We start from the raw sequence: 15036 nt of genomic DNA, 5'->3' as shown, positions 1-15036 counted from the left end.
GGAATATAGTTGTATTTCTTCTTCCATGCTATTTTTTGCAATACATATACACAGCTCAGCCCGGCGATATATTATTTCAGTTACACACACACTGTAGGTATGAATTTCAAAAGCTCTGGCTCTTGTCTTCCCCCTTGTTCCCTCTATGTAAAAACATTAACAAAAGTATCGATTCATTCAAAAGTGACTGTGTTCATTGTTGGCACTATGTCAACATAACGATGGAAGCTCTTTTGGTTAAAGAGAGAATGGGTCCGTCCGAAGGGGCACCCTATTCGCTACATAGTGCACTACTTTAGACCAGGGCCTAGTTAGGGAATGCACCCTATTCCCTACACAGTGCACTACTTTAGACCAGGGCCTAGTTAGGGAATGCACCCTATTCCCTACATAGTGCACTACTTTAGACCAGGGCCTAGTTAGGGCATGCACCCTATTCCCTACATAGTGCACTACTTTAGACCAGGGCCTAGTTAGGGAATAGGGTGCCATTTCAAATACAGCAGAGCTCATTTTAAGGGCTGCTGAGGATTTCCGCTGATAATCGGGGACAGTGCTGGAAAGAGCATCAAGAGTGAACAGATGGTGGTGGCTGATATTGCTACAGATGTAGGATCTTAATTTGAGCCAGTGTGCTACAGCAGGAAAATAATCCTGCAGCAATAATCCTGCAGCAACAGGAAATGTTGGTCGCAGATCTGTTTGTGCTAGACGTGACAATGAACATTGGTGTTGGCAAGACAGCACAAACAGATCTAGAACCAAGCTACAAACAGGACGGAACCACCAGGCTAAACATCTAGCAGCAATGGCACTTCTTTGCTCCCCACCCCCCCCCTCCCTTTCCTCCTAAAACTGGGAGATCTCGGTGAAGGAGATGGCGTCGGTTTTGTCGATGGTGAAGCCACCGTTGACGTAGGACTTCTTGTCACACTCCTCGTCATCCAGCCTGGTCTCCGGGGCGAAGGGGTTGGTCACGTCCGAGGTGACGTCCATCCTCTCCAGCTCCCGCATGGACAGCTTCTGGACGATGCCAGCTCCATAGGCATCCCCCAGCACGTTGATCATGGTGCGGAAGCGGTCTCTGAAATGGTGAGTGAACATTGTCCGTTGTGATAATCAGTTAGTTAAAGATACTGAAGACTTTGCAATATGATACACTGCGGGTCAACTTCCTGCGTACAGTCATCATACAAGAACCAAATGTAATCTGCCAAGACTGCCCCTCCTGGGCATTGTTTAAGGGATGGCACAAATTGAGAAGAGAATGTAGTGACAGTCTTGGCAGATTTACTGTATGTTTTTGTTGTTGTCTCCACTGCGTATGGTGATGTTATATTGCTGAGTCTACCTTTAAAACGTCACACCATTGTATTCATCACTAAAACAATATTTTCTCTTGACAATATTTCACTCAAGGTATTACTCACAGCAGCCAATCCACAGCAATAATTAAAGTGACATCATTTGCCGGTAGTCCAACGGCAGTCAGAACAATCACCATGGTAACAAAGCCAGCGTTAGGTACACCGGCGGCTCCGATGCTGGCTACAGTTGCTGTTATACTGAAATCAGAGGAAACAGTCAATTACCATCTTTGCAATTCCCTTACCTTGACATATTATTAGGTCATTAACTTGATGCTTGATTATGGTTGAGTTTCCAGTGTGAAGTCAGTTTTGTCACACACAAATACGTTTTTCCTTACATCACTTAGTGGCATACTCATTCTGAGCAGCTGAAGTCTGAGACCACCAAATACTTTCCATCTGATTATAAATATGCTATGACACTTTCACCTGCCTAAAATGAGTACATAGAATACACAATCTCCTGACAACCCAGGGTGTTGGTGACTTGCCTGATGGTGACAATCTGACCCACATCAAGATCGTAGTCGTTGAGCTGGGCAATGAAGATGGCAGCGACCGCCTCGTAGAGAGCCGTACCGTCCATGTTGATGGTGGCGCCCACGGGCAACACGAAGCGGGTGATCCTCTTGTCGATCCGGAGGTTCTCTTCGGCACAGCGGAAGGTGACAGGCAGGGTGGCAGAGCTAGAGAGAGGTAGCATTTAGGTTAAAGAAGGATGGATGGATGATTGGATGGGTAGGTGGATAATTGGACGGATGGATGGAAGAACAGACAGATGGATGGATTGGATAGATAGATGTTTTATATTAATGGATTAATAAATAGATATGTCAGCCATTACTGCTATACTTTGATATATACAACATATTGTATGATCCCCAATAGTGACTGAGGCTTACCTGGAAGAGATCATAAGAGCAGTGACCAGTGCCTGGGCCATCCCCAAGGCAAAGGTATACGGGTTCTTCCTCACGATGACAAAGTAGATCAGCGGCAGAAAAATGGTAGAGTGGATAGCTAGGCTGAGGAGAAAAGTAAAACATTACAAAAAAGTGTTTGATTTTGACTCATTGTAAGAAATAGCTGACTAACCCCTGGGGTTAACTGGGGACTAAAACTCTTCTCCTCCAGTTTATAATAACAGAATAACCAAGGCTGAATCCCAAATGGCACCCTACTCCCTTTATAGTCCATAGGCTTCTGGTCAAAGTAGTGCACTATATAGGGTACGGGGTGCCATTTAGGACTCACAGGACTGCGTTCCCCCTCACTAGACTCTGAAGAATAATTTTCCTGGTCACCCAGAAGCATAATTCTGTCCGGGAAATTTACGGTTGGACAGGCGTTCGCTAAAGGCCTCATTACCGCATCTGCAGGTTGAGCAGTTTTAAATGTCCTTGGTTCTTATCTGTGCCGGGACAGAGATAGCTTTTACAGTACCTTTGCAGAAAAACTGGACCCTAATGCCAGCTATAAATCTACCATTGTTGTGGAGAGAGAGAGAGAGAGAGAGAGAGAGAGAGAGAGAGAGAGAGAGAGAGAGAGAGAGAGAGAGAGAGAGAGAGAGAGAGAGAGAGAGAATGCTGGTTCAGGCTCACCCACTCAACACTGTCACCATGTACAGGCCCAACTTCCTGAAGATCTCCCAGTCTTCTACCTCAATGATCTTGGCAGCGATGAGGAAGAGTATCCCCACTGGCATGTAGCTGTAATAATAACAATGGTTATGTTAATGCTATCAACATTTCCACCATCACCTCCACCACTGGAATAGCATTAAAACTACAGTATATTCATATAATAGCATAGAAAATAGCTCATGTGAACTACAATATTCTAAACATTTCTAGTGTAACTAAGTGAGATGCAGGGTGAATTTTAAGAAGAAGAAGAAGAAGAAGAAGAAGAAGAAGAAGAAGAAAAAAAGTATTCATAAAGATAGCCTGTAGACTAGACTGTACTTATGTCACGTTCACGTGCTAGTCGGACCTAGAAAACGCTGGTTGTAGTTATACATTTGCCGTGTTCAACCAGTTAGCAAGTTGAAAATGTCCCAACTAGCACGAGAATTCAGCAATACGTACCACATGATATTCTGGACTAGCCTCATGGTGGCCTGTGGTTACATACCACATGATAATCTGGACTAGCCTCATGGTGGCCTGTGGTTACATACCACATGATAATCTGGACTAGCCTCATGGTGGCCTGTAGTTACATACCACATGATAATCTGGACTAGCCTCATGGTGGCCTCGTTTAAAGCATCAAAGAACTCCAGCAGGATGCGTCCCCTTTCACCCATCTTGCCGATGACGAGGCCGAACGCCACACAGAACACGATGAGACCCAGCACGTTGATCCCATCAGAATATGACCCGACTATCATATAGTCCTTGGTGATGTTCTACAGAGAGGAGAAATAAGGAAGCAAGTATAAAAATAGAAATTGATTTTGGTCAAAACATCCAATGGTGAAGTACTGTGTTTCAGTGGGCCGACAGCCATTTTCTTGTGCTTTTTCCTCAGAACACAACATATTGACCCCTGTCCACACAGTGGCATTATAATGTTCTACAGTCGTGGTCAAAAGTTTTGAGAATGACACATATTAATTTTCACAAAGTCTGCTGCCTCAGTTTTTATGATGTCAATTTGCATATACTACAGAATGTTATGAAGAGTGAACAGATGAATTGCAATTCATTGCAAAGTCCCTCTTTGCCATGAAAATGAACTTAATCCCCAAAAAACATTTCCACTGCATTTCAGCCCTGCCACAAAAGGACCAGCTGACATCATGTCAGTGATTCTCTCGTTAACACAGGTGAGAGTGTTGACGAGGACAAGGCTGGAGATCACACTGTCATGCTGATTGAGTTAGAATAGCATTGTTCTTCCTCTGTTAACCATGGTTACCTGCAAGGAAACACGTGCCATCATCATTGCTTTGCACAAAAAGGGCTTCACAGGCAAGGATATTTCTGCTAGTAAGATTGCACCTAAATCAACCATTTATCGGATCATCAATAACTTCAAGGAGAGAGGTTCAATTGTTGTGAAGAAGGCTTCAGGGCGACCAAGAAAGTCCAGCAAGTGCCAGGACCGTCTCCTAAAGTTGATTCAGCTGCAGGATCGGGGCACCACCAGTGCAGAACTTGCTCAGGAATGGCAGCAGGCAGGTGTGAGTGCATCTGCACGCACAGTGAGGCGAAGACTTTTGGAGGATGGCCTGGTGTCAAGAAGGGCAGAGAGGAAGCAACTTCTCTCCAGGAAAAACATCAGGGACAGACTGATATTCTGCAAAAGGTACAGGGATTGGACTGTTGAGGACTGGGGTAAAGTCATTTTCTCTGATGAATCCCCTTTCCGATTGTTTGGGGCATCCGGAAAAAAGCTTGTCCGGAGAAGACAAGGTGAGCGCTACCATCAGTCCTATGTCATGCCAACAGTAAAGCATCCTGAGACCATTCATGTGTGGGGTTGCTTCTCAGCCAAGGGAGTGGGCTCACTCACAATTTTGCCTAAGAACACAGCCAAGAATAAAGAATGGTACCAACACATCCTCCGAGAGCAACTTCTCCCAACCATCCAAGAACAGTTTGGTGACGGACAATGCCTTTTCCAGCATGATGGAGCACCTTGCCATAAGGCAAAAATGATAACTAAGTGGCTCGGGGAACAAAACATCGAAATGTTGGGTCCATGGCCAGGAAACTCCCCAGACCTTAATCCCATTGAGAGCTTGTGGTCAATCCTCAAGAGGCGGGTGGACAAACAAAAACCCACAAATTCTGACAAACTCCAAGCATTGATTATGCAAGAATGGGCTGCCATCAGTCAGGATGTGGCCCAGAAGTTAATTGACAGCATGCCAGGGCGGATTGCAGAGGTCTTGAAAAAGAAGGGTCAACACTGCAAATATTGACTCTTTGCATAAACTTAATGTAATTGTCAATAAAAGCCGTTGACACTTATGGAATGCTTGTAATTATACTTCAGTATACCATAGTAACATCTGACAAAAATATCTAAAAACCCTGAAGCAGCAAACTTTGTGAAGACCAATACTTGTGTCATTCTCAAAACTTTTGACCACGACTGTACAAGTTGATCTGTGGTCATAGCCATCACACTCGATGTGGGTGACCAGGTGTAGACACACCAAAGCTCATCTGAAGAAAGACTGAAATGGGGCACATTTTCATACCACAAAAGATTGTGATTGGATAGATAAACATCTGATGAACTCTAATCAAGTAGAAAAAGAAGACCGGGCTTGCCAGCTTCGGTCCTATCAAATCACAGCTCTTGACACACAGGCGGATAAACATATGGAAACAGTAACACCTACCTCTGGGGGGAAAATGGTTGCCATGACAGTGGTAGAGAGAGGAGGGAACATTGTAGTTGTAGTGTTCACCTTCACTTTAGAGGGTTCCAACTCTTTGCGCATTGTCTTGTACTGGAATGACATGGTTGAATTGAAATAGTAACATTTGACATGGTTATTTTTGAATGTAGGATCATGTTTTCTCCTCAGAGCAGTGATTGTATAGCCTCCCCCCAGATTTGTTTGAGCTGTCTTGCCAATTCTCATAAGAGTTGACAAGACAGCACAAACAGATCTGGGACCAGGCTAGTGACCGTAAGCTTGAATGTACAAATAAGACAATGACTCTTACCTGTTGGAAACAAGCCTGTACTATGTTTTCAGGAAACATGTTTCTGTGGAGGGAATGGGACAAATGTTGAGATGTCAACAATGTGAGACAAATGTGGAAATGTTATACACTGCATCTCTGACTGATGTAGAATGGGCCTTTATAGAAATTCTATCAAACTAAATATCATGTTCATCTATTATGATGGTAAAATTCAGTGTTTCCCCGTTGCTAAATTGGTTCGGTTCGGCCACCCCTCCCCTCCCCCACACTAACTTTGCCACCGCTGCTGACAATAATCCTAGGGGAAACACTGGAAGTGTAGCTGTCACCTGACAAGATCCAGTAGCGTGTCGACTGTGTTGACGTTTTCTGTGATCTCTGTCCTGTCGATGTGTTCTGCCTCCTGAGAGACGCCAGGTTTGATGGTTATCACCAACGCAATACCTGAAAAACATGTTAACCATCATTCAATATTCAAATGTCACACTTCATAACAAATGGGGGAACAGCTGAAAGGGAGTGAGACCAGGTGCTTTTAACTCACCCAGAATGACTGCAATGATGGTGGTGGACAAGTAATAAACCACAGCCCTCAAACCTATCTTTCCGGAAACATCCGAATCCAGGGCGGCCACTCCTGTGAACACAAACAAGACCGAGAAACAATTGACCTGTTCACCCAAAGGAAGCATGTCTGTCAACAAGTCCTCTCAATGACTAGGACTATTTTAGTTGTCTTTGAATAAGATATCTTATCTGTGCCCATTCTTATCTGATGGCCCCCTTCATTAAACATAGTGCTGAGTGACTGAAATAGAGCTGTTGAGATACAATTCATCCCAAGTTACCGGTTATCATGCTAGAGATGATGAGGGGTAGGATGACCAGCTTGAGCATCCGCATCAGGATATCTCCCGGGAATCCAAAATACTGCTTTTCGAGGTGGGAGAGAGAGGCATATTCCCTGACCACCACCCCAAGGCCTATCCCTGAGAAAGAGAGAGAGAGTGACAGAGAAAGAGATGAATAAGGTTGGTTTACGCAGGTTAGTTCAATACAAGGTTTGTTCAACACATCACAAGTTTAGTTCCCAGTTCCCACACTACCCATTCACTGAATATGAAGCATTTTTACTGTGGAAATGTAATGGGAGAGGGAGAGATATATAATAATGACAAAAGGAACAACATTGGTGTTCGACCTGCATGCCATGTCAAATTAAAATGTAAACGTAACTATTATTTAAGAGCTGTCAAGTAGGCTACCACAGTATTATGACTGTGTGACTTCTCCTTTGTAGTTTATGGGCAAGGTGTTACATAACTTTTGCCTTGCACAGGGTTTCATGACAGGGGTTTAAGGTTGTGACATTGAGGAAAACACTTTAGCCGTAAGCTGCTAAACAGCTTTTATAAGTGTCATTGTGTCTTGCCTTTTATAAGGCTCATTGTGCATCGCTGGGGAGGGGGGGTCGTCCATAAACATCCATAAACGTCACATACAGTGTATCCTCCCCACTCTGTGTGTTATCAATTAAAAATAAACCCTCATGGTATATTGTACTGTATAGAAGTTGTTCCACACCAGTGGTTTGGTGGTGGTGGCAATGGTGGTGATAGTAATGGTGGTGATTATGATGGTGGTGGTAGTAATGGTGGTGATAATGATGGTGATGGTGGTGGTGGTGTGTATGGTGGTGGTGGTGGTGAGGATGGTGGTAATGGTGGTGATAATGATGGTGGTGGTGAGGATGGTGGTAATGGTGATGATAATGATGGTGGTGGTGAGGATGGTGGTAATGGTGGTGATAATGATGGTGGTGGTGAGGATGGTGGTAATGGTGGTGATAATGATGGTGGTGGTGAGGATGGTGGTAATGGTGGTGATGATGATGGTGGTGGTGAGGATGGTGGTAATGGTGGTAATGGTGGTGATAATGATGGTGGTGGTGAGGATGGTGGTAATGGTGATGATAATGATGGTGGTGGTGAGGATGGTGGTAATGGTGGTGATAATGATGGTGGTGGTGAGGATGGTGGTAATGGTGGTGATAATGATGGTGGTGGTGAGGATGGTGGTAATGGTGGTGATAATGATGGTGGTGGTGAGGATGGTGGTAATGGTGGTGATAATGATGGTGGTGGTGAGGATGGTGGTAATGGTGGTAATGATGATGATGATGGTGGTGGTGGTGAGGATGGTGGTAATGATGATGATGATGGTGGTGAGGATGGTGGTAATGGTGGTGATGATGATGGTGGTGGTGGTAATTTAAAAAAACGAAATGTATTTATTGAATCCTTATTTTACCAGGTAAGTTGATAATAGTGGTGATGATTGTGGTAATGGTGGCATGGTTGTGAGGGCTACTGGATGGGTCATGTTGACATACTGAGAACCAAATAAATCCAAATAGACAATGCACCAGCCCAGATTAATTTTTATGAAACGAACAAGTGATTCATATGTTATTATTATGTAATCACCATTTTACCATACAATTTCTATGTAAATATCTGGTAATTTATGTAAAATAATGTGATTCCTTCAAAATGGTAAACCCTCTCCATGCTGTTTTCATGGTTTAATTAAAAGATGAGTCAGTACATTTCTTGAGATCTGGGTCTGTATTTAAGGAGTATGTGTGCTAGGATCAGTTTTGTCGTTTAGATAATAATAAGAGTTAGATATGGGGGGACCTGATCCTAGATCAGCACTCCTAGTCAGAGACTATTTATCAATACAGGCCCCGTTGAGAGTAAAATCTTGCAGCAAGCCACAACAGGACAGTTATTGGCATTACGGCAAAGCTAAATAACTTATGGTTATGAATGAAACATACATGCTGACGTCCAACAATCCCGCCCATGTAATAACGTAAGTACAGAAGTGGCATGAAAGGGGCTGCCTTGCTACTAAAGAGTAAGCATGGCCAGCAGTAGGGGCCACATAGTGTAGTAGTGAACTTTTATGTGCACTGTAAAGCGGTTACTGTGATTTTGACACTAGCTTACAGGCAGCTCGGTGGCAAGTACGATTCTGTATTTCATATTACAGTACACCTACTGTAAAATAAATACTGTATCGAAGCAAGTACTGTGTAATGACACAGTGCAATATCATACAATTGACTGTATTGTACTGTAAAAAAGTAATTTCTACCATAATCGGAATGGATGAATTAATGAAATTCATTGAGGAGAGCGGTTTGTATTTTACTCTAATTATAAGGGATTGGTGCAAGCAGGTTGGCTGCTCAGCAAACTGGTCTCAGAGCATTTTGTATGTAAATCCAAGACACTCCATTTAGTATGATATGTTATGTATTAATTTGTGGATGTTCATCACCCATTTCGTATGATATATGTTACGTATTACAATTCGTATTATATGTTACGAATTTGCAAAACGTACAATATGTTATAAATTTGCAAAACGTATGATATGTTACAAATTAGGTTAGGTTTAGGGAAGGGTTAGCTAAGTATACTGAACAAAAATATAAACGCATTATGCAACAATTTCAACAATTTGACTGAGTTCCAGTTCATATAAGGAAATCAGTCAATAGAAATAAATAAATTAGGCCCTAATCTATGGATTTCCAATAACTGGGCAGGGGCGCAGCCATGGGTGGGCCTGGGAGGAATTGGCCCACCCACTGGGGTGCCAGGCCCAGCCAATCAGAATGAGTTTTTCCCCACAAAAGGGCTTTATTACAGACAGAAATACTCCTCAGTTTCATTAGCTGTCCGGGTGGCTGGTCTCAGACAATCCCGCACGTGAAGAAGCTGGATGTGGAGGTCCTGGGCTGGCGTGGTCTGCGGTTGGACGTACTGCCAAATTCTCTAAAACAATGTTAGAGGCGACTTTTGGTAGAGAAATTAACATTACATTCTCTGGCAATAGCTCTGGTGGACATTCCTGCAGTCAGCATGCCAATTGTACGCTCCCTCAAAACTTGAGACATCTGTAGCATTGTATTGTGTGACAAAACTGCACATTTTTGAGTGGCCTTTTATTGCCCCCAGCAAAAGGTGCACCTGTGTAATGATCATGCTGTTTAATCAGCTTCTTGATATGCCACACCTGTCAGGTGGATGGATTATCTTGGTAAAAGAGAAATGCTCACTAACAGGGATGTAAGCACATTTGTGCTCAACATTTGAGAGATATAAGCTTTTTGTGCATATGGAACATTTCTGGAATATTTTATTTCAGCTCATGAAACATGGGACCAATACTTTACATGTTGCGTTCATATTTTAGTTCAGTGTAGTTGCAAAGTAGCTAAAAAGTAGTAAGTAGTTGAAAAGTTGCTAATTAGCAAAAATGATAAAGTTGTCCGTGATGAGATTTGAAAATAGCGCGAACGTGTCAAGTGAAAGTCTAGCAATCCGAAGGTTGAGAGTTCGTATCTCATCACCGACAACTTTATAATTGTATCATGCTAGACGTTCGCGTTATACGCCCATCCATCCACCCCGACCAACCACTCTCCTTTCATTTTTGCCTTTTTGGTAACCATCTGTCTTATGTAACCATACCAAACGTAACATATCATACTAAATTGAGTGTCTCGAATTTACATACAGAATAATCTGAAAAGCTCTGAGACCAGGTTGGGCTGCTAGGTAAGGTGTTTACAAACATATTAATAAATATATGCACTTCTAGAGGCCTTACAAACAGACAGCAACTACAGGACAAAACAGACCAGAAGGAAATGACAAAATGCTCAACCATTAAAGGTTTAAGACTTGCCACTCCAATCTGTCCCTTATACATTTTAAATTGATGAGGCACTATAACCACATACGAATTAGAATTGGTACAGCATTCTAACTCATGGGTGTAACAAATATAGCAAACCACAAAAATATGCTAATGAGCCAGAAACAAAAGTACCATGCACCCACTAGTGGTCAAAAGGTTTTTGGCTCTCCAACAATAGGGTACGGTACTGTTCTGTGGAGTGGAATTACAGTACCATTCGAAATACAGCAATTCTTTCCCCGCCCACAACATTTTCCCACAATGAATCATAATTTACAGTATGCTTCAGTAAAAAGTGTCAGAATATTTTAGTGTTAATAATAATAAAAAAAGACCATATAACTTAGTTTTCTATTACAGTGTGACATCTGATGGTGGAACTATGTGTCTGTTTAAGGCATTACATGGCAAACCAACCAAATTACAGACTGACAGAGTGCCCATCTCAGCATGTAATCCAAATGAGGTGTTGACTGTCTGTGGTCACTCAAGATTCCATTACACTTTTTAAAGAATTGTGTTAATTAAAGGCATATTCTGCAATTTTGGGGATGAAATTCATGAACAATCAACATTCAATCAGAACACTCAATCTTAGGCCAGAATTCCAATTGGACACTACTATGGCCACCTAAAGATTCTCAGCTCCCAATTGGCTCTATTAACTCTCCTCTCCATGGCAACTATTACAATGTTGTAAATTAGATTTTTTCTCCAAGAAAGGTAAATCAAAATAGGAATGGATTATCTATTTGGCCATATGCATTTGGACCAAAACACGTTTATGTGTTTACATTCTGAAACTACCCACTGGGCACACAACGGTTGAATCAACATTGTTTCCATGTCATTTCAATGAAATTACATTGAGCCAACATGGAATAGACGTTGAATTGACGTCTGTGCCCAGTGGGTAGATGCATAAGCAGAGATTGCGTTATCCTTGTGGAGGGCCCTTCAAAGTCAGCATTTATCATTTAATGGGTCGACATCCTCTAAAACGCATTAAACATAATTCTGCCACTGAGCCAAAGTCCATTTAGTCCATAAAATCATAAATATCCAGCCAAGCAAGCACAAAAAAAAGTGTTACAGGGTAGGACAATTCAGTGACAGGGGCCCTAAAAATCAGTGGGCTGTTTTTTCCAAAACAATGGGTCGCAGGCAACGTTACAAGGCAGTGTGAATCAATCTAACTAGCCTAAATAATATCCTTCTTGGCGTAATACAGTAATAAGGTCCATAATTAACACTGAATTGTTGGATGATTTGTCCACCACCATCATTACCCTTTGCTATGTCAATAACGGAGTACATTGTAGTTTATACCACGACTAGGCTGTGTCGTAGCTTATTCCACAGGACTCCACAGCCACTAGTTGATTATCCCTTAAATAAATATCAAAAGCCACAAGATATGCTTTGGTGGGATAGGCCATATCTGAGCCACACTATTAGTGAATCACATTGACAGGACCTCACATGCAGAATGGTTAGTGCTATACGGCAGGGTTTCCTAAACTCAGTTCAGTCTAGTTACATTTGACTGGGGCAATGAGACAAGCTCTGGGAGGCAGCACAGCATAGCACAGTGCAGGGAACCCTGTCTCGTGTAGGAGAGTGGGCATCAGCGTAGCAGTGGCAGAGACCGCTGTGCACATACATATAATGAACAGTCACACACACACTGTTTGCATCCATCTTCGAACATCCTCACAGCTGCATGCGCACACACGTGCACACACAGGTGCATGCGCACACACGTGCACACACAGGTGCATGCACAAGCCGACATTATGCACACACAACAAACACACGCATGCATGCACATTATACTATTCTCATCAACCAGCCCCCAGCCCTACACATCCTTATAGGACCAAGACAGGCTTATGGATGACTCCAGGCCTGGACTGCAGCAGTGGAAAACATCAGGAGAGAAAGCAATGAAAACTGTGTCAAAATAGGAGAATAACAGACAGGAGAGAGAGAGAGAGAGAGAGAGAGAGAGAGAGAGAGAGAGAGAGAGAGAGAGAGAGAGAGAGAGAGAGAGAGAGAGAGAGAGAGAGAGAGAGAGAGAGAGAGAGAGAGAGAGAGAGAGAGAGAGAGAGAGAGAGAGAGAGAGAGAGAGAGAGAGAAGGGGGGATTGCACCTCCACCTACAGAGCAAGGAGAGAGAGAGGGGGGAGACAGACAGGCATCAAGCAGGGCTTCTTCACGCTAAGCAGAGCGCAGACAATAGGGTTAGGGGGGCTTCACTTTCACTTACCTAACAGCACCGACACAATGGTCGCAATCAGCAGCCAGTTCCTCTTCAGCAAGCCTTTGAGGTCCCAGCCCCTGTGTTCTTTCGTCATGTCAACTGGTGGCAGTTTCCTTTAGCCCCCACAATAGATGGCACAATGGGAGTCGGACACAAAAGGATCCACGTATCGGGCGGCCAGCTGACAGATGTAAGCAGGCAGTAGAGGAGGCTAGTAGCTGTATACGCTGCGGCTATAACTACCAAACCAGAGGATGCAGTTCTCCTGGCTGGCTGTCAGTTGTTTCTGATGGAGAGGGAGAGAACCGCCTCCTGTGTGTGTCTCTGTGTGTGTGTGTGAGGCAGAAGTGTGTGTGACAGAGAATGAGATAGAGGGAGATACATCACCAGGTTTTTATCCGTAGGGTTACCTCCAACCTACCACCATCCCACACACACATCCTGTCCCTCCCTCACGGACACACGAAGGCTCCATTCCCAGAATACACTGCCACCTACTGTGCCTTAGACACCTAAGCTTTACACCATCTAACACCAAAATGCATTCTACAAGAATATATAACACAAGACCCGTAGCTAAAAATAAATTACGAATTCACAGTTCTTTACAATTACTAAGTTCATTCTTTTAGGATAAAAATAAACATTCTGTATCTCACAAGTAGATATATACTGAAGAATGTTATGAAATGATAAGGACAGCAGAATGTTTAGAGATTGGTTATAATGTTCTCAACGTTCAATTAGAATGGTATTAAATTAAAATTACAGTTAATAGTGGATTTTATACAGAATTCTTAGATGTTCAATATATATTACATTTAATCATTCTGGAATAACTATATTATAGAATCTATAATTTATAGAATCTATCAACAAAACTGATTTAAAAAACATATCATGCATATATGAATATCCTCCCCATATCACCCCATGTAAACCTGGGTGCTAGTCTGTCCACTGTGGGGCTGTTGTGGAGAATGCCCTTTTCGACTGAATACGCTCCCCGTGGTACTACGGGAGGATCCGCTGCCTCCGATGCCTTCAGAGGAGTGACTTTCTGAGGAGGCGTTAGGCGACTGGCTGCCTGTGATCTTCACTTCAGTGGGGTTACTGATGGTCAGGACAGCGGAGGGACGGACTATCAGTGGTGGTCTGGACAGTGGATGGGCTTCCATGGGTCTGGACTGTGGAGGGGCTGTTTGCGGGGCTCTGCTCCCCCGCTGCGGTGTCCGTCAGGGACATCCTCTGGAGCATGATAACCCCCAGGGTCTCGTCTTGGGCGGAAGGTAGCCTAGGGGCTAAGAGCGTTGGGCCATTAACTGGAAGGTTGCTGGTTCGAATCCCGAGCCGACTAAGTGAAAAATCTGTTGATGTTCCCTTGAGCAAGGCACTTATCCTAGTTTGCTCCAGGTGCGCCATACTACTATGGCTGACCCTGTAAAACAAGACATTTCACTGTGACAATAAAAATATACATATTAAAATTAATAATTGGACTTGATTATTCTGACTGATACGTTATCCTATTAGTGGCAAAATCATTTCTAACTTGTTATGCATCACCTCAGAAATGATGTTAGGGGTCAACTCAGAGATATTACAGTCCAATATGCAAAATTAGGATCTCTAGTTCTCAGATACTTTCTTATGGCACCAACTTTGGACGCAAAGGACAGAAAATGTCACCCCAGGCTTGTATTCAATAGGGCACGCAATGGAACAGAAAACGAAAATGTGTATTTCTTATGTCCGGGTAGTCGATCCATGTTTCACTCTGTTTTCTTCTGTTTGGTGATTAATGAACCCATGCCTATTGAACAACATCATCTTGAGGGCTCTGGCTCTGGTGGTCGCATCATCTCCAATTCCTCCCCCGCCACCAACTGATACATCCTCTGCAGTTCCTTCTTAGACAGCTTCTGTACTTCTATACTATCCCCACTCCCATGACCTCC

The 15036-nt window shown here is 43.2% G+C and overlaps 1 protein-coding gene across 1 annotated transcript; it reads right to left on the bottom strand.

Moving 5' to 3' along the window:
- Positions 1 to 421: 421 nt before the first annotated feature.
- On the bottom strand, positions 422 to 13500 carry LOC121571164 (excitatory amino acid transporter 3). The gene is made up of 12 exons (XM_041882499.2): positions 13085 to 13500; positions 6889 to 7029; positions 6585 to 6677; positions 6370 to 6484; positions 6059 to 6101; positions 5728 to 5838; positions 3596 to 3780; positions 2972 to 3079; positions 2273 to 2395; positions 1862 to 2056; positions 1431 to 1565; positions 422 to 1084 (listed from the first exon to the last, which is right to left on the bottom strand). Exons 1-12 carry the CDS (start codon positions 13170 to 13172, stop codon positions 850 to 852), a joined length of 1572 nt encoding a protein of 523 aa, XP_041738433.2. The 5' UTR covers positions 13173 to 13500; the 3' UTR covers positions 422 to 849.
- Between the last annotated feature and the right edge of the window lie 1536 nt (positions 13501 to 15036).

The sequence above is a fragment of the Coregonus clupeaformis genome, chromosome 8 (assembly GCF_020615455.1).
Source record: "Coregonus clupeaformis isolate EN_2021a chromosome 8, ASM2061545v1, whole genome shotgun sequence".
NCBI lineage: Eukaryota > Metazoa > Chordata > Actinopteri > Salmoniformes > Salmonidae > Coregonus > Coregonus clupeaformis.
Note: the sequence above shows the minus strand (reverse complement) of the source record. Positions and strands in the feature narration are given on the sequence as shown.